This window comes from Rhodamnia argentea, chromosome 10 (genome assembly GCF_020921035.1).
Source record: "Rhodamnia argentea isolate NSW1041297 chromosome 10, ASM2092103v1, whole genome shotgun sequence".
Classification (NCBI taxonomy): domain Eukaryota; kingdom Viridiplantae; phylum Streptophyta; class Magnoliopsida; order Myrtales; family Myrtaceae; genus Rhodamnia; species Rhodamnia argentea.
The window spans coordinates 8,531,201-8,551,107 of record NC_063159.1 but is presented as its reverse complement, the minus strand read 5'-3'; the positions used below and the strand labels follow the sequence as shown (position 1 = coordinate 8,551,107).

Sequence of the window (19,907 nt, the reverse complement as noted above, 5' to 3'; positions counted from 1 at the left end):
TATTAATCAACAACGAACTAGCCCCTCACCGAGTATGTCGATTTTTATGAATTGTAAAGATTATGATTTTAACTTTTTGTTGGGCCTGCCTAATAAGGGAATGTATTGTTCGAATACCATTAAATGTATTAGGGAAAGAGTTAATGAAATTGAAAAAATGCAAAATTTTTCTCATTTGGTTGGTGAACGAGTGCTCTAAAAAGGCTTTTTAAAAAAGGATCAAACTTGTAGAAGTTGCATCTCCAAGACTTAAGTTATGCACGACAGTCCTCGTGCAAAGTTAAGAATATTTTGGCGGCTGGAACCCTCGAAACTTGAACTAGCATGGTAAAGATGAACCAGATTTTCCCCTCGAGTACAATCTATCCAAGGATAAGTACATTAGCGGTCTTAAAACGGGTCACGAAAGTGCAATTGAGTCTTACAATTTTCAAAAGCTGCAATCATATACCAATTAAATCCTAAAACTTATCAAATAGATGAAATCAAGTCATTCCATTGATTGCATCTTTTAAAATTTTCTTAATTGTACTTATGTGACAAGTTTTAAGACTCGACTACACCTTTTAAAAGCTTCGATTGCACTTTCGTAACGAGTTGTAAGATTTGATGACACTTTTTGAAAGTATTATAACTCAATTGCACTTTCATGACAAGTTTTAAAACTTTCCATGTACATATTCCAAAACATGTTTCGTAATAAAATCTTCATTTTTGTGGGCATCTTAGTATCTTAGTTGTGCCTTTATTCGTGGTATATTTCAGTAAAACTAAACAATGATGTCTTATTCCATTATTTATGTGATTAAAGAACCCTTCTTTTGTCTCACAATAGTTTCGACGAGGATGATGTGCGTTTTGGGGGAGTTTCTAAGAAATGCAAGCCAAATTTCTTAAAAGATCTTTCCCTCACTTTAGGACCTAGGTACACTTTTTGCAAAAGCACCTTTAAAAGTAAAAAGGGCGGACCGAATCGAGCAATCGGAGCTTACCTAGGCAGACCTCAGGTGAGGCTGGCCGGCTACTAGATCTAGCCTCATTTATCAAAGACTAATAAAAATTTGCATCGGCGACAACTAATTTGCTAATACCACAATCTCATGTCCGATTGTCAAAATATGAACAACCGTTAATTACTAGAAAAATCTCCGAAAACACCGATTGTAGAATTTTAGATAATGAGTTTTTAGACCTAGTTTCGTACTCTTCCCAATCCCATATCATGTTTTAAGAAAAGAGCCATGATTAATTTGACGAGAAGACAAGCGATTTTCTTAGATCGACTATTTGTAACAAGTTTAAATTATACATTGCTTGGGTATTTTACTTGCTCTTAATCGTTGATGGACCACACATATCTCGGCTGTCGATAACCGACTCCACTTTATAGAAAACAGCTCGTCTTACTCGGTCGGCGACGCATCGAGTTCATCGAGACATTTTCATATATGTTGCAATATGAAAAAAAGGGAATTTTTTTTTTTTACCAAATGATAAGAATAGAAATAAAATTAAAGGAGGAGGGGGCAGCTGCAATCAACAACAAAGGCCAGCGTCGTTTGAAAATATCCCGCGACGTAATTGGAGACGACACGCAATCATCATATTCGCCCGCCACCTTCCCTTCCCGGTCTTCTTCAAGCTTCAAAAATCTGCCGCTCTGGTCTTCGTCTCACCTCAGAAGCCAGAGCTTCGATCTGCTCCACCGATCGGCGACCATGGATGAGGAGTACGACGTCATCGTGCTCGGGACTGGCCTCAAGGAGTGCATCCTCAGCGGCCTCCTCTCCGTCGACGGCCTCAAGGTCTCTCCTCCTTCTTCTTCTGCTGTCATTTCCTCGCTCAATCGGTCGGTTCGACTCGATCTCACGGCCTCCGATGTCTGAACCCTGGCAATAGTTGGGCGATTTTTTGGTTTTTCCGGCGAACTTTAGCTTGTGTTGTTAGAGTCGTGGAAGCTTTTATTGGTTTTGCGTCCGCACGCTGGCTTCAGCTTTGAGTTGGTGTTCATTTGGATTGGAGAGTCGGTTGATTATGTTCGAATTAGGAGCTGTGGAAATCGATGGTGAGGAGATCGTGATTGGGACTTGGGAGTATCGTTTTCATGTGAATAAGTGCCTTGGACTTTCGGTTGGTTGGTGGTGTATTGTCTTATGTCCCGTTTGCGTTGGGACAGATGAGCGAACTCTTAAATAGAGTACCTAGCTTTGCTAACCGGTTTACATGGCAATACTAATTCAAGCGGAGATAATGTGTGAAACCAGTCCGCAGTTAATTTGACATTTACCGTAGTATATTTAAGCTGCCGATGAGCTTTAGTGAAATTGTGGATTTGCATCCTGTCATATTTTGATTGGTAGACATTGGACATGGATTCCTCCAGTTTTCACTATCTTCGATGTCAAATGCAGGTGGCTACTTCATGACAGTTGAATTGAGTTAGTCTCGAGTGTATTGACTATGTGTGAAGTCGTTTTAAGTGAAGCACTTAATCTCAAGCTTTGAGGACAGTGAAGGTGGAGTAGCACGTTGTCTTAACCGATTGACTTGTCACCATGCCTTATATGGAGAAAGAAGCACTTCTCTTCCTTCTTGTTGGATAGATAGGAGGATTGACGGAAAGCACCTTGAAACTTAGACTGCTGTAGCAGATAGCATGTCAAAATCATGGAGATTGCCCCTTCAACAATTGGTTGCTTCTGCGAGTTTCATGCCAAAAATTATAGGTTGCTCTACCTGAAAGTTGCTCTACCAGGACATATACACTGCCTAGAGACTCGATAAGCATGTTGTGGCTATACCTATCAGGCTCCTTGGTCTCGAAGTTGAGTCCGACACATGATCATGCGATTGCAGTATATTGACTCCTGCGATAAGACTACCTCCATATGCCGTAGCCCTGGCCTGAACTAATAGGACAGCGGAATACTTTGGTGTGTTGCCCACTTTTAATGGATCCACACCCTTCTACAATTCTAGTATTGGCAAGTGGAATGCAGCCCTCGCTTCACTCTGCTTTTACAACTGGCAGAAAAGCTTTTTGTGGAAAATCACATTAATGGAAGTGCTGAATGTCATTCAAGGCTAGACTAGAGCTTGCTGTTTTTAGTTTTTTGTAACATTATTAAGACTAAATGTTACTTGAATACTCTAGGAACTTACTGAAGCAAGAATTTGTTGAATGCCATATCCATTCCACTAGTTTATTTATGTACTAACATTTTTCTTTTTCAACTTTCATGTTACTTAGCCCTTTCGTGTAGCTTGTCGTGTAAATTGTTCACTCCCGTTTCTTCTTTGCACTCTTATTCTCTTTTTATCATGACCAAGACAAAGATAGCTACTATAGATTGTGGATTTCTCCTCTGTTGCTGACAGAAGAACCTTTCGAACCAGGTTTTGCATATGGATAGGAATGACTATTATGGAGGAGAGGCAACATCACTTAATCTTACTCAGGTCTGCCTTCTTCGTGCATTCCCCGCAATTTGCTGCATTGTTGCATTAGGTTTAATGGGTAATTTGAATAGTTCCTATTGATGACTTGCAGCTCTGGAAGAAATTTAGGAATAGTGATAAACCTCCTGCACATTTGGGTTCTAGCAGGGATTATAATGTTGACATGGTCCCAAAGGTGAAATTCTAAACTTTGTTAATTGGCCTACAATTTAAGTCTGGAGATTGTTTATCCGTACTTATTCTTTGCTGACTAGTGCTTCTGTGTAGTTTATGATGGCAAATGGTACTCTGGTGCGAGTCCTCATTCATACAGACGTTACCAAGTATCTGTACTTCAAAGCCGTGGATGGCAGCTATGTCTTCAGTAAGGGAAAGGTATGGAGATGGACCCTACATTGGAACATACATTTGTAGAATCATTGCAGGTCTGCCTGGTTTTCCTTCTTCAACAATATGGTAGTGCCAATGACAGGTTCACAAAGTGCCTGCTACTGATATGGAAGCACTTAAAACTCCACTCATGGGCATGTTTGAGAAGCGTCGAGCTCGAAAGTGCTTTATATATGTTCAAGATTATGATGAAAATGATCCAAAGACACATGAGGGGATGGATCTGACACGTGTAACGACGAGAGAACTGATGGCGTATGTATTTAAATGTTTTCCTGGGTTGACGTGTCAATTCAATGTCTATATACAATATTAATGCTGCACGACAATTGCAAAGTCTTATGCCTAGAAGTGCCCATTCTCACAACTGATCAAATGATAACTAAATTTGCTAGATCTTTACTTACTTATACCACTTAATGTGCTGCTTGTAGGAAGAAGTGGTCCTCTGCATTCCTATTTTGGATATTGGACTGTAAATGTTATTACTCATCAAAGAAAAGAAAAGTCTAAAATAAAGTTAAGAGTATCCTTACGGTGTTCTTACTCAAATATTCCTTTCATTTTCTCTTCTTCCTTTTTTTTTTTTTTTTTTTTTTTGCGATTTTGTTTCAGCTATCATAATTGGTAGAGGTCATTTTGCTTCTGTTGATTTTTGAACAGGAAATATGGTCTGGATGACAACACCATTGATTTTATTGGCCATGCCATGGCGCTCCATAGAGATGATCGATACCTAAATGAGCCTGCGCTGGATACTGTCAAGAGAATGAAGGTGAATGATCCAGTTTGCCAGAACAAACATTTTTCTTATGCTCGCCAATTGTTATGTTTCCCACTTTGTTTGGAGAGCTCTGAATGTCCTCTTCTTTGTGTTGGCCACTTGATAGCTCTATGCAGAGTCATTTGCTCGTTTTCAAGGAGGATCTCCCTATATTTATCCCTTGTATGGGTTAGGAGAGCTCCCTCAGGTACATCTAGCATCACAGATGCATGTCCTAGCTGCTGCAGCAGTTTCGACACACTGGATCAAATCCATTGCTGATGCCTGACCATTTACTTTGGATTCTGGTTAACTTTATTCATTTGTAATCCAGGCATTTGCACGGCTTAGTGCTGTCTATGGTGGGACTTACATGTTGAACAAACAGGAATGCAAGGTAATCAGGTCATTTGGTTCTCATTTATATTTGGACTAGTAAATATATGCTTATTCTCTGCCAATATCGTGAAAATGTGTTTATTTGTTAAATTTCAAGCTAAATATACTACTTACAGGAAAAAAATGTTGTTTTGTTTTGCCGTTATTGCAGGTGGAGTTCAATGATGAAGGCCAAGTCATTGGTGTCACATCAGAAGGCGAAACTGCCAAATGCAAAAAAGTTGTTTGCGACCCTTCCTACTTACCTAGCAAGGTAATGAATATGATACTGCATCATGATCATTGCAGTGTCAGCGAACATATGTCGGAAATCAGTTTGCTTGATGTAAGTGGTACTAGCTCATGTAGTATAAAAGTTCATTGATTCCGTAAGATCGGTAAGTAATCTTTCTCGAGACGATTGCAGATTAAAAATTTTGTGGAGTTGGTTGAGGAGGTGCATATCGGTTCTATGTGTGCTGCACACCCCCTTGATACTGACAAAAAGACCATTGTCGCTGCGTGCATCAGTACCTATGGTGGTTGACATAAGATTTGCTTTGCACTAAGATATGACTACTTTCTCTGGCCTAAAGGCCCTAAACCTTGCAAAATGTTTTACACCCCACCCTCTCCGTCGTTTTCTTTGTCTTTTGGAAAAAGGTAAGAACAAATAACAAGCCCCGATAACCATGAAGGCGCATCACACACGGATGCACCTTTTTTCTTTTGCAACAATAGTGGACGTCGTATTCAGTGGGAATGTGTAATCTTGTGCAGGTTAGGAAAATTGGGAAGGTTGCCAGGGCAATCTGTATCATGAGCCATCCGATCCCAAATACCAATGATTCTCACTCAGTGCAGGTTATTATCCCACAGAAACAGTTGGGTCGCAATTCAGATATGTAAGTCCTCGAGTATACTAATTGAAGATTACTAGCTTTATTTTCTTACTCCATTTGATTGGAAAGTCTGTTTGAGAAATGAAGGGGAAAAAGCAAATCTGAATGTTTATTGTCCAAAGAGAAATAGCTTCTCACTTATCCATTTATCTGCATTTGTTGTTTTGAGGTGGGAAAGGCAATGCATGTAAGTGTAACAAGTTAAAGTATGTCCCATGAGATCGACAATATTTGAACTAACTTTACGTAAATTATCATTTTAAGGCGCGGAAAACATCCGGGAAAATATTTTTCGGATTTTCCGGCATTTGGTTCGTGGAAAGTAAGCTAGTCAAGCAAAATATTTTCCACTCATGAAAAAATCTCCATCAAAAGTGGGGAAAATGGAAGACATTTTCCTCTTTTTGAGAAGACGGAAACATTTTCCTCATCTTTCCTTCGTCCTCTCTTTTGCATTTCCTTTCTCTTTAATTATTTTTTCACTTTCTTTTCATTTTTTATTTATTTCTTTAAAATTCGAAAATCTGATTGTTTTAAGTTATTTTTCTTCCTTTTTTTAAATTTTTTTCTTTTCCCTTCTTCTTTGGCTAGTCGTCGGCCACGGCCACAGGTGAGTGAGGCCAAGCCTCACCATCCTGGAGCTCGCTGGATCCGGCGAGGCTCGAGCTCGATGGCCGATTGATGTGGTTGATCGCCAGCCAAAAAAGATAGGAAAAAGAAAAGAAAAACAAAAGAGAAAAAAGATAAAAAAATAATTTTAAAAGTGCTTAAAAAAATAAAAAAATTTTATTAAAAGATGTATACAGTGAAAATTGATTTTCCTTACCAAACGGCGGAAAATATTTTCCAATTCGTTTTTAGGTTTCAGCCGAACACTAGAAAATATCGTCATTTTGCTGGAAAACGACTTTCTGGAAAATATTTTCTAGAAATGCCATATTTTCCGCGAAATAAACGGAGCCTAAGTCAGGATCAGAATCTGCTTAAGCTACATTTTACTTCTAAATACCATTTGGTACTTGCATTTTAGATCTTGAATTTCACAGATGGTTCCATGCGCCTGCTTAATAGGTTGGCCTTGGATTACCAATGGTTAATAAAATCCATTTTCATGGCCTTCTGACAATCTAAGCATTGTTCCTTGGTTTTGACTCTTTGTTCAACTATGCCCATGTTTGAGCAGGTATCTTTTCTGTTGTTCATACACTCACAATGTCGCACCAAAGGGCAAGTTCATTGCATTTGTTTCGGCAGAGGCTGAAACTGATCAACCTGAGATAGAACTGAAGCCAGGGGTTGATCTGCTGGGTCCCGTTGATGAGATATTTTATGACACTTACAGTAGATACGAACCAGTCAACGAGCCTTCTCTTGACAACTGCTTCATTTCAACTGTGAGTTGTGTTCTTCTCTCTCTCTCTCTCTCTCTCTCTCTTTGTGATGTATATGTGGATTTCGGGAGCTTTTAATTGTGTTGATATTATGTTAATCTCTTCTCTTGCTATACCTGCAGAGTTATGATGCCACGACCCACTTCGAGTCGACTGTTATGGATGTGCTAAACATGTATACAATGATCACTGGAAAGGTAAGAATTACTTCTCGGAAATGTCCTGCTATCAACTATGACCTTGATGATGAATTTTTCATGGGTGTGGCGAGCATGAGATAATCTTTGACGAGTTTTCATGTGGGTTGGAAGTTTTTGAGAACTCTTCAGAAGCTATTAATATTAGAACTGCATGGGTCTACCCTTCTCGTTAATTTTACCTGATGATTATGCATTTCGGTCTGTTTCCTTGAACTCAGCCTTTAAGTTATGATATAATGTTTTTCTTGACAAGTTTGTCATGCATTTGGAATATTTGCATGATAAGATCAGTGTGGTTAGAAGGGTGTAGGCTATTTGCTATGCAGTACAAGTTCTCAACTTTCGGACCTACTTTCTAGCCCCGTGAAACCTGCCCGAAAATTTTGACCAAAAAAAAAAAAAAAAGAAACTGCCTGAAAGTTCCACCTACTGCACATTTTGTCTTATCCCTCTGCTTATCAAGCCTGTAGTCCCCTTTGATTAACGAGCAAAGATGTCCTGAAAATGTAAAATAATAGTAAAGCTATGCATGATTGAGATGTGAAACGTTTTGAATAGGACAGGAAATACCAAATAAATATAGGGTATCTAGTCGAAGTAATTGTTAAAGTCTTTGGCAGAAGTTAACAAGACAAAAATATGACAAACGGTGGATATTGCTTTGAAATGATTGTTGATCATAGCGAAATTATTTTTCAACTCTTAACATTTTCCATAGCAGCAATCTAAGCTGCCTTTCTAAGACATTGAAGGGGGGAGAGATGCTGACAAAATTCCATTCTTCTGGGCAGGTTCTCGACCTCGGTGTGGATTTAAGTGCTGCCAGTGCTGCAGAGGAATGAGAAAAGAGAGGTTTGGCGCATGCATTGCAAGTGCCTGGTTTGGAGCTCTCAGACATAAGTTTTTATTGTTGATGAATCTCTAGAATGCGTTTCTGGTTATATGTACTATCAACTGTGATATAGTCATGTAAGAATTTACATGCAAAATGTGCAATGCTTATTTAAAATAGTAGTCGCTGGTGCCTGCTTGATAGTCTCCTCCAGAAACGAAACTGTCCATGGACACATTACTGTAATATTATACGATCAATGTGACTGGATTGGTCACACCGTTTTTCCAACTCAAACAGTATGTACTTTCTGTAGACATGGATGACCCAGCTGAAGAAGCCATCATTACTCCGTGCACCGAGCTTAAAGGGAGCTGAGTGCACTGGCGCTAATTGATGTCACGTAGGACTTGTATGATCTGATAACTCACGTGAACCTAGTGCACTCGTAGAGAGGTGACCATTGAAGCTCAGACGAAGCAAAGGCAATTTGTAACAATCGTCTTCCTGCTCGCTTTCGTTGCTTCAAGAGAGACCCTCTGATTTTCTAGCTTTTGCTGACTTTTCTTTTTTCTTCTTCAATGTGAATCGATGGTTAAGGTTCACGAGCTGTGACAGAAGTCGAAGGCGGATATGCTGAGCCAGCTGAAGGACCTCAGGGCTGAGCTCGCTCTCCTTCACGTCACGCAAGGTCACCGGAGGTGCGCCGAACAAGCTCTCCAACATGTAAGTCCAGGTCTACGTTAGGTATCTATGTGCGATAGCGCGTTGCATGGCTTTGTTCGAGAATCTGATTGCATTAGTGAAGTGATAAGTAGTTTGAGCCAATTCGGAGGTCTCTTTGGTTCGGCAATGAGGAGGCGGTTTTAAGTTCAAAAGAGAAATAGATGAGGATTTAATTGATTGTTAATTATCGTATTCCCACCTCCTATACTAGCTGTCTTTCATCTTGTACGTTCTTCCACTTTCTTCGTGCATCTCCTGCTAATATCTTTTCGTTTCAATTAAGTCCATCGTAGATATCGGTAATTCCTTCACTTTCGAATTTCGTTTAATATGACGTCATAAATTAGAATTTATATTGATGAATCGGCGTAGAGACAGTCAAGCATCAACCATTCAATATCATCAAACAACATTTGGTTCTGACTTTTAGCACTTATAATTATCAACGCATAAAAATAGTACTTAATTTTCAATGATCGGAATTACACAAATTCTTTTATTCTTTTTATTTTTTTTCTTCTTTTTCTTAGTAGAAATAGTAGATTAACTATGTATAAGTAGGAAAAAAAAATCGAAGATAAAAGTTAATGTTTCTACATGGTTTCATCTCATACTTTTAGTTATAAAATCTATTATGCCGGAGATTGAGTACTAGTGATTACGAATATAAAGATTTACATTTGTGTCAACCGACATGTGCATTGAAGTGTTCAGACACACATGTATACACATAGGGCTAATATAATGAAAAATTCTAAACTAGTACATCTATGATAAATTTACTCAAACTATTTTTTTGATTACTAAAAGTCCCAAACTGATATATTTGTGATAAATTTATTCCAAATTAGTTTTTGATCACAAAAAATCATAAACTGGTACAACCGTGATAAATTTAATCCAAACTAATTTTTTTATCACAAAAAATCCTAAATTGGTACAACCGTGACAAATTTGCCCTTTGTTAGTTTCCGTTAACTTAAGTTAATACAACAAAAAATCCCAAATTGATACACCTATAACAAACATAGGGTAACGTATACACTCGATAATTGTCATGTATCATCCAATTCAAGAATTTGCCTATTACAAACATAGGGTAATGTATGCACTCGACAATTGTCACGTGTAATCCAATTCAGCAATTTGACGGTCAATTTAACGGAAACTAACAGATGGTAAATTTGTCACAACTGTACTAGTTTGTGGTAAATTTGTCACAAGTGTATCGGTTTGGAATTTTTTATGATAAAAAAAATAGATTAGGTAAATTTGTCACAAGTGTACCGGTTTGAAGTTTTTGATAGTATTAACCCTACACTATATCCGACCAAAAAAAAAAAAACCCTACATTATATCATTGTACTACTTTTTTTGTGTGTGCGCGCGCGCGTCAAAGATTGAATCAATAAATTAACTCGGATTTATTTTCCCCGAGTCATCTTGCATTTTCCAGCTCTCGTTCTTGGTCAGTTGGGCTCTTAAGAAGCCCGAAATTGGGGAAAAGCCCATAATAGTGAAATCATGAGTGCCTTTTGGGACCATAAATCATCTATGGCAAACTAAATGAATAAGCCATAACGGGAATATTACCAAAATTCCGTACATCCGTGTCACATTTATCGGCAGTTAATTTTCTTGTCTTAGCAGGTCCCGAACTGGCATACACCGGGACAAATCCATCTTCTGTTAGCTTTTGTCGAATATCCTATTGAGTTGCACCGTGTTTGTGACTAGCAACTCGTGTGTGGCGTAAATGTCTATCATTTATGAGGAAGTTAAATCTGAAGAAAATGACTGAGATAGACAAATTTGCTAATTTTTCCCTAAGAGCTCCCTAATATTTTCGAAGATCTGCTAAAATTCTTAATTTTACCTAAAATTTTTCCTAAAATAGGGAAATCTGCTAATTTTGTCCTAAGAGCTCATTCATGTTTTAAAAATCTGCCAAAATCCCTATTTTCCCCTTCATTTTGTTTTAAGATCTTAGTAGATTTGTCACTGGTGTAACCTATATTCTTAACCCTTTCAATTAACTCTTTCAGTTACTCAAGTTGTGGACGTTGAACAAGTCCCACCAAGAGATAGTAGAGACTATTTAGTCACACATGTCGACTTATACCTGTGCAATGGCTAGATCCAAACTCTGTACGACATTATAGTTCAAGGTGAAAAAGGCATGGAAGGCAAGATCACTTCGAAACCATGGTAGAAATAATTATAAAAAATATCTCAGAAACTTTAGAAAATCTTGAAATAATTGAACTGTTAAGAAATTCATCTGTTTTCACTATGTTGTGGGAGGGAGAGTAAAGTAAGATCAACATGATTCAATTAAGTGTGTTGTTGTGGCCACGATCTCATATCGAACCATCGAAATATGAACAATTGTCGACCAAGATAAGTTTCGTAACGAGAAATGATGTGATTCTTACGGCCTAGAACACAGAGCATAAGTTAACCTATAGGTTGTTCCTTCCGATTTTTATTTTTTAAACAATGCTTTAAGAAAAACCAAGATTAACTTGAAAAGCAAAAGTAATTCCTCAAATAGGTTATTCCAAAAAATTTCAATGAAAGGAAAACAACCTCCGAATGTCAACATAACTTGAATTGCGCATTGCTTTAGAGTAAATTATCTACTTACTCTTGATTCACAGTGGACCGAATGAACCATAACTATTGATGAGCATTCCCGCTTTATCGATACGGGTCATGTTACTTGATCCGTGACTCATCGAGTTCATTAAGACCTTTTCACCGGCAACGGGATATTTAAAAAGGGGAAGTGAAAAATAAAGTCATTATTAATGAAATAAAATAGAAATAAAAAAGGAGCAGGAAGCAGCAGCAATCAACAAGCTTATTATATGCATTTCTTCGTAATCAAACAACAAAAAAAGAAAAGAAAAAAAAAACAATGTCTTTTTCTATAATTATTCCCGATTTAATTGCAGACAGCACGCAATCATCGTATTCCAACTCCACCTTCACTTCTCGGTCTCCTTCCAAAAGGCATCAGATCTCTCTTGCCGCTCTCCTCCTCCTCCTCCCCCTGGTCTCTCCTCAGACCCTTCGATCCGCTTCACCGATCGGCGACCATGGATGAGGAGTATGACGTCATCGTGCTCGGGACTGGCCTCAAGGAGTGCATCCTCAGCGGCCTCCTCTCCGTCGACGGCCTCAAGGTCTCTCCTCCTTCATCTTCCTCTCCTTCTGTCATTTCCTCGCTCAATCGGTCGGTCGGTTCGATTCGATTCGACGTCATGTCCTCCGGTGTGCGAGTCCTGGCAAGGGTCGCGCGGCTTTGATTTTCTTTTGCGCGAAAATTTACCTCTGTGTCGTCGGATTTTGCGCAAGTTTTCTGGGTTTACGCTGCGGTAAGGATCTCTGCGCGCTGACTTGGGTTTTGAGTTGGTGTTCATTTGGATTGGAGAGTCGGTTGATTAAGTCCGAATTAGGAGTGGAGGAAATGGATGCGCTGAGGAGATCGTGATTGGGACTTGAAAGCATCGTTTTCATTTGGATAGGGTTCTTGGACTTTTGGTTGCTGGTGTATTGTCTTATGTTCAATTCGTATTGGGACAGACGAGCGAGACTCTTGAAATATAGAACCTAACCCTTTGCTCACCGGTTTTACGTGAGAATGGCAATACTAATTCAAGCGGAGATAATATGGGAAAATGGTCTGCAGTTAGATTGAGCTTTACTGTAGTAGTTTTAAGCTGCGGATGAGCTCGAGTGAAATAATGAATTTTCATCATGTCGTATGTTGATTTGTAGACATTGGATATAAATGCCTCCAGTGTTCACTATTCTCGATCTCAAATTCAGGTGTCAACTTCATGATAATTGAATTGAGCCAGTCATTTTTGTGCATTATTTAAATTATTTGAATGGTCTAAGTAAAGTACTAAACCTCAAGCTTTGAGGATAGTGAAGGTGGAGTAGTACATTGTCCTGTCCGATTGACTTGTCACCATGCCTTACATGGAGACAGAAGCACTTCTTTGCTCATCTTGTTGGATGGAGAGGAGGATTGACGGAAAGCTCCTTGAAACTTAGACCACTGCCGCAGATAGTATGTCAAATTAAGGAGATTGCCCCTTCAACATTTGGCTGCTTCCGTGACTTTCATGCCAAACATTATAGGTAGCTCCCCTGAAAAGTTGCTCTACCAGGACAAAAAACCAGTCCCTAGAGACTTAATAAGCGTGTTGTGGGCTATACATATCGGTCTCTATGGTCCCGTGAATCCAGTAGGATATTGACTCCTGCCATAGTATTACCTCCATATTGCCATAGCTCTGGTCTGAGCTAATCAGACAGCGAACACTTCATTGGGCTGCCCTCAATGGATATACACCCTTCTACCATTCTGGTATCGGCAAGTGGACCACATTTGGTAGCCCTTGCTTCGCTCTGCTTTTACAAATGTCCAAAAAACTTTTCATGGAAAATCACGTTATGGAAGTGTTGAATGGCCATTCATGGCTAGATTAGAGTTAGCTGTGTTTGCTTCCTCGTAAAATTATAAGACTAAATGTAACTTATATACAATAGGAACTTACTGAAGCAGGTATTTATTGAAGAGTGTATCCATTCCACTAGTTTATTTATGGACCTTTTTTTTTTTCCGTGCTACTTTAACCCTTTCATGTAGCTTGTCATGTAAATTATTCACTCTTTTGTCTCTTCTTTGTAATTATCTAAGGGCATGTGGATTTTCTCTTTTAGGATATGTTGCAAAATATGCAATGAAATAACTATTCTCAGTTTCTCTCCTTATATTATTTTTCATAACCAAAACTAGGGCAATTACCACAGATTGTGAATTCCTGTTCTGTTGCTGACGAAAGAAACTTTTGAACCAGGTTTTGCACATGGATAGGAATGATTATTATGGAGCAGAGTCAACATCACTTAATCTCATTCAGGTGTGCTTTCTTCAAGCGCTCACAGCAATTTTTTTGCGTTGTTGCCTTATCTGTAATGGGTGGTTCGAATATTTTCTTTTGATGACTTTGCGAATTGCAGCTCTGGAAGAAATTTAGGAATAGTGATAAACCTCCTGCACATTTGGGTTCTAGCAGGGATTATAATGTTGACATGGTCCCAAAGGTATAATTCTCACACTTTGTTACTCAGTGTACAATTCAACCTGTGGAAGATTTTTTATATTTTCGTTGTTTATTCGTTGCTGACTAGTGCTTTTGTTTAGTTTATGATGGCAAATGGTACTCTGGTGCGAGTCCTCATTCATACAGATGTTACCAAGTATCTGTACTTCAAAGCTGTGGATGGCAGCTATGTCTTCAATAAGGGAAAGGTATAGAGACAGACCCTATATCCAAACATACATTTACAGAATCATTGCAGGTCTGCTTGGTTTTCCATTCTCCTGTAATAATATAGTAATGCCAATGACAGGTTCACAAAGTGCCTGCTACTGACATGGAAGCACTTAAATCTCCACTCATGGGCATGTTTGAGAAGCGTCGAGCTCGAAAGTTCTTCATATACGTTCAAGATTATATTGAAAATGATCCAAAGACACATGAGGGGATGGATTTGACACGTATAACAACGAGAGAACTGATAGCGTATGTATTGAAATATTTTGCTGGGTTGCCATATCGTTGTAGTCTCGGCTGCACTGCAATTGCGAACTGTTTTGCCAAGAAATTCCCATTCTGACTACTGATTAAATGATGACTAAATTTTCTAGATGTTTGCTGTCATACCACTTTATGTGCTGCTTGTAGCAGGAAGTGGTCCACTGTGTTTCTATTTTGGATATTGGGTTGTAAATTGATATTACTCATAAAAAAGAAGAGAAGTCTAGGACAAAGTTGGAGAGTCCTTACTCATATATTTATTTCATCATCTCTTTCTCTGCATGAATTTGTTCCAGCTGCAGAATGTGTAGAATGATGTTAGCTGGTTGAACTAGGGAATTCTTGGTCATCTTGCCTCTGTTGATGTTTGAACAGAAAATATGGTCTGGATGACAACACCATGGATTTTATTGGCCATGCCTTGGCGCTCCATAGAGATGACCGGTTCCTAAATGAGCCTGCCCTGGATACTGTTAAGAGAATGAAGGTGAATGATCCTGTCCAAGAACAAACATTTTTCTTATGCTTTAAAGAGAAATGTTTCCCATTTTGTTTGGAGATCTCTGAACTAACATTCCTCTTCTTTCCATTGGCCACTTGATAGCTCTATGCAGAGTCACTTGCTCGTTTTCAAGGAGGATCTCCCTACATTTACCCTTTGTATGGGTTGGGAGAGCTCCCTCAGGTACATCTATCATCACAGATGCATGTCCAATCAGCTGCTGTAGATACAGTGCCTTAAATCCATTACTGATGTCTGGCATTTACTTTAGGTTCTGCTTAACTTTTTTTATTTGAAATCCAGGCATTTGCACGGCTTAGTGCTGTATATGGTGGGACTTACATGTTGAACAAACCGGAATGCAAGGTAAAAATGTCATTTGGTTCTCATTTATATTTGGACTAGTAATCATGTACTTACTTTCTGCCAATATAATGAAGTGGTGTTTACTTTCTATTGTTAAATCTGCTACTAATAGAAAAAAAATGTTGTTATATGTTGCTGTTATTGCAGGTGGAGTTCGACGATGAAGGCAAAGTCATTGGTGTCACATCAGAGGGCGAAACTGCTAAATGCAAAAAAGTTGTTTGTGACCCTTCGTACTTGCCTAACAAGGTAATGAATACTTTCGACCAAAAAAAAAAAAAAAAATGAGGTAATGAATAAGATACTGCATCATGATCATTGCAGTATGTTTGCAGACTGACGTTGGAGTCCAGTTTGTTTGATACAAGTGCTATAAGCTCATGTAGTATATCATTATATTGATTCCGCAAGATCGGTTAGTGATCTTTCACGAGACTATTGTAGCTTATATTTTTTTGCAAATTTTGTGGAGCTTGGTTGAATAGGTGTGTATTGGTTCTGTCAGATTCTTTGCATGTAGTTCTTGTGTGCCAGCTGCACCCCCTTGATACCGATAAAAGGATAATTGTTGCTGCATCAGTGCCTATGGTTGTTGGATATAAGATATATTTTGCCACTAGCACATGACTACTGCTCTGCCCTAAAGGCCCTAAACCTCGCAAAATGTTTTACACCTACCCTCTTGGTCCTTTTCTTTTTCCTTTTTAATAAAGTAAGAACCAGTATCAATCCCCAATTTGCAATGACATTGGACATCACACTCAGTGGGAATATGTAAACTTCTGCAGGTTAGGAAAATTGGGAAGGTCGCCAGGGCAATCTGTATTATGAGCCATCCGATCCCAAACACCAATGATTCTCACTCAGTGCAGGTTATTATCCCACAGAAACAGTTGGGTCGCAGATCAGATATGTAAGTCCTTGTCTTCACTAATCGGAGATTATTGTTTTTGATGTCAAAGTCTGTTCCAGAAATGAAAGGGGAAAAAAAGCAAACCTGAATGTTTATTGTCCAAAGAGAAATAGATTTTCTCACTTATCCATTTGACTGAATTTGTTGTATTTGAGGTGGGAAAGGAGATGAATGTAACAAGTTTAGTATCTGTCCTCTGAGATCAATGATATTATTATATTGAGTTTACGTAATCAGTCATTTTAACTCACGATTAGAATCTGCCCGAGCAACATTTCACTTCTAAATAGCATTTGATACCTGCATTTTGGATCTTGAATTTCACAGATGGTTCCATGCGCAAGGTTGGCCTTGGATTACTGATGGTTTAAATCCATTTCATGTCTTGATAATCTAATCATTGTTCCTTGATTTAGACTAATTATCCAGCTATGCCTATGTTTGAGCAGGTATCTTTTCTGTTGTTCATACTCTCATAATGTCGCGCCAAAGGGCAAATTCATTGCATTTGTTTCCGCGGAGGCTGAAACTGATCGACCTGAGATTGAACTGAAGCCAGGGGTTGATCTGCTGGGACCTGTTGATGAGATCTTTTATGACACTTATGATAGATATGAACCAGTCAATGAACCTTCTCTTGACAACTGCTTCATATCAACTGTGAGTCTCTCTGTCTCTCTCTCTCTCTCTGTATATGTATATACATATCTGCATATATGTGATATATAGTGGAGTTCAGGAGCTTTTAATTTATACTGATATCATGTTAATATCTTGCTATACCTGCAGAGTTATGATGCGACAACCCACTTCGAGTCGACTGTTGTGGATGTGCTTAACATGTATACCATGATCACTGGAAAGGTAAGAATCACTTCCCAGAAATGTCTTCTGCTATTAACTACGATATTGACGATGAATTCTTTGTTGGTGTGTCGAGCATGAAATAATCTTTGACTAAGTTTTCTTGTGTGTTTGCAAGTGTTCGAGGACATTTGGAAGCTATTAATACTAGAATTACTAGTGTTCTACCCTTCTTGCTCATTATACCTGATGATTACGCATCTGTCTGTTTCCTAAGTCAACTCAACCTTTAAGTCATCATTCAAAGTTTGACTAGTTAAATGACTGCCCAGCCATGCCCTCCCGTTCTTCTCATGCCCAATTAGTGCAATGGAGGTGATTGGTTTGGTTAGTTAGAAGGGTGTTGGCTATTTATTATCAGTTCTCAACTTTTAGATCTACTTTCTAGCCCTGTGAAACCTGTCCAAAAGTTTCAACTACCGCACAATTTCTCCTTTCCCTCTGCTAATCAAGACTGTGGTCCTCTTCAGTTAACGACCAAAGTGGTCCTGAAAATGTAAAAAAATAAAAATAAAGCTGATGCATTATTGAGATGTGTACCAGTTTAAATAGGACAGATAATACCAAATAAATATAAAGTACATCAGTTAGTCAATGTAGTTGTTAAATTCATTGGCAGAAGTTGGAACGCAAAAGTATGAAAAACAGCTAATATTGCTTCAAAAATGATTGAAGATCATAAAGAAACTAATTTTCAACTCTCCATAGCAGCAATTCAAGCTTTTCTAAGACATTGAGGTGGGAAGGGGGTGGTTGTGTGTGTGTGTGTGTGTGTGTGTGTGTGTGTGTGAGAGAGAGAGAGAGAGAGAGAGAGAGAGAGAGGGGGATGCTGAACGAATTACATTCTTCTGGGCAGGTTCTTGACCTCAGCGTGGATTTGAGCGCTGCCAGTGCTGCGGAGGAATGAGTAAAGAGAGAGGTTCGGCGCATGCATTGCTAGTGCCTGGTTTGGATCTCTTAAGACATCGGTGTCTATTGTCAACGAACCTCTAGAACGTCGACTTCTGCTTACTCTATGTACTACCAACTGTGATCAACTCGTGCTTGATATATTTTTTTTTTTTACCTGAAGAATTAACATGCAGAATGTGCAATGCTTATTTAAAATACTAGTTAGTGTTGGCTTGACATTCTCCTCCGGATATGAAACGGTCTGTGGAGACACCACTGGTGAATGTGATTGGATGGATCACACCCTTTCCAACTCAAAACAACTCGGGTTTTCGGTAGACAAGGATGACACGGCCGAAGTAGCCATGTGGGTCTTGTTCTCATTATTCCATGCACCGAGCTAACGCAAGCCGAGTGCATGGGTGCCGTTTGATTTGATGAGACTCACGTGGGATTCATAAGGTCTCTGATGGCTCGCGTGAACCTAGTGCACATGCTCATGCCGACTTGGGTTAAAAGAGCCTGTGAACAATGCACAAGAGACATGTCTCTGCATGATTGTGGCATGGAAAAACTGATCTAAGAAGATGATCTATAAAACTACGTAGGCACATTTAAGCACCCATTGAGTTATAGCTTAAGACAACATAAATTGCTGTTCTCTGCAGTTTTCTTTGATGCCGGTTCACGTTCCAATCCTCGCGCATTTCCTTTTCTTCTATGTCTTCTGGTCCGAGTCCTTCTGATTGGCTGTGTTCGCTCAGCTCTCTCATGTGCTTCCTCCGAAACCGAACCCATGGAGCCTTCCTTATCAGCTGCTTCCCTCGAACTCCTCTTCGGTTTCGCTCCTTGATCACAACATATAAGAATACTCTCTCGTTCACGTTCTCCAATGGTAATGGTCCTGTGCTCACCCATCTTGGTGAACCAAGAAAAGCGAAAAAAGACATCTTTCGTAGGTCCCATGGATACTTAACAGTCGGTAACCTGAACATACGTGACGTTTCAGGACTCCATATAGCGGCAGTGTGCTGTTATTACAACGAAACAGGATGAATTCTCTAGCTCTACCCAGAACACATGAACAGTCAAGTGCCAGGCTTCACAGATTGGTCCTGTATGTGAATAAGTATCGGATAGATACAAATCTTGCTCAGCTTATAACAAGTCTCGCTACAATATCCTGAAACTGGAGCACCAAAGAGAGCATTAGTTCAGCATGCGAGCGTTAAGGGGAAAGCTCTGTAATAGAAAAGCTTTTCTCGTGCCAGTTTATTCTCGCCAATACAAAGAAGAAATAGGCTAGTCCGAAAGAGGATTGGAAGAGTGCGATGTGAATCGAGCGGAGGACAAGCCGAACCCCATGGAACCAGAAGTCTTCATCTGAAGGTTCAATTGTCAAGTACATCTGCATGCGGCTGCTCCATGCCTCTAAAACAGTCTCTTGGCAGTCGGATTTCATTCGGTACCAGAGCAATCTCCGCTCTGCATCAGTTAAGTCGCACCGAAATTGGCTATGAAGTAGCTCCCGGATTCGATGTCGCGTTTGAAATCACAAGTCCCATTCTTCTCTTCTAGATTTATCTAACAGTAGTGTAATCATCATCCGAGAAGCTAATATCAGCTTGCAGTCTGCTCCACGCTCCACTGATTCGAGTTTACCAAGATACAACAGAGACCGGCATAAACACATGATGCCTGAAAACTTTGCA

General features: G+C 39.2%; 2 protein-coding genes across 2 annotated transcripts; both read left to right on the top strand.

The window, feature by feature from the left end:
• Positions 1-1,553: 1,553 nt before the first annotated feature.
• On the top strand, positions 1,554-8,612 carry LOC115739277 (guanosine nucleotide diphosphate dissociation inhibitor 2-like). The gene is made up of 13 exons (XM_030672284.2): positions 1,554-1,805; positions 3,397-3,459; positions 3,551-3,634; positions 3,727-3,834; positions 3,932-4,104; positions 4,513-4,624; positions 4,740-4,820; positions 4,947-5,009; positions 5,163-5,264; positions 5,771-5,895; positions 7,076-7,286; positions 7,406-7,480; positions 8,275-8,612. The coding sequence occupies exons 1-13, from the start codon at positions 1,719-1,721 to the stop codon at positions 8,323-8,325; spliced, it is 1,335 nt and encodes a 444-aa protein (XP_030528144.1). The 5' UTR covers positions 1,554-1,718; the 3' UTR covers positions 8,326-8,612.
• A 3,378-nt stretch (positions 8,613-11,990) lies between these two features.
• Positions 11,991-18,500, top strand: LOC115739276 (guanosine nucleotide diphosphate dissociation inhibitor 2). The gene is made up of 13 exons (XM_030672283.2): positions 11,991-12,229; positions 13,916-13,978; positions 14,079-14,162; positions 14,263-14,370; positions 14,472-14,644; positions 15,035-15,146; positions 15,264-15,344; positions 15,465-15,527; positions 15,675-15,776; positions 16,316-16,440; positions 16,890-17,100; positions 17,230-17,304; positions 18,161-18,500. Exons 1-13 carry the CDS (start codon positions 12,143-12,145, stop codon positions 18,209-18,211), a joined length of 1,335 nt encoding a protein of 444 aa, XP_030528143.1. The 5' UTR covers positions 11,991-12,142; the 3' UTR covers positions 18,212-18,500.
• Positions 18,501-19,907: the final 1,407 nt, after the last annotated feature.

Bases quoted from the DNA above. Each gene is read 5' to 3' on its own strand.
- LOC115739277 (XM_030672284.2), top strand. From the start codon at position 1,719: ATGGATGAGGAGTACGACGTCATCGTGCTCGGGACTGGCCTCAAGGAG. The intron at 4,625-4,739 runs GTGAATGATCCA...GCCACTTGATAG, and splicing joins ATACTGTCAAGAGAATGAAG to CTCTATGCAGAGTCATTTGC. The intron at 5,896-7,075 runs GTAAGTCCTCGA...ATGTTTGAGCAG, and splicing joins TTGGGTCGCAATTCAGATAT to GTATCTTTTCTGTTGTTCAT.
- LOC115739276 (XM_030672283.2), top strand. From the start codon at position 12,143: ATGGATGAGGAGTATGACGTCATCGTGCTCGGGACTGGCCTCAAGGAG. The intron at 15,528-15,674 runs GTAAAAATGTCA...CTGTTATTGCAG, and splicing joins TGAACAAACCGGAATGCAAG to GTGGAGTTCGACGATGAAGG. The intron at 17,101-17,229 runs GTGAGTCTCTCT...CTATACCTGCAG, and splicing joins ACAACTGCTTCATATCAACT to AGTTATGATGCGACAACCCA.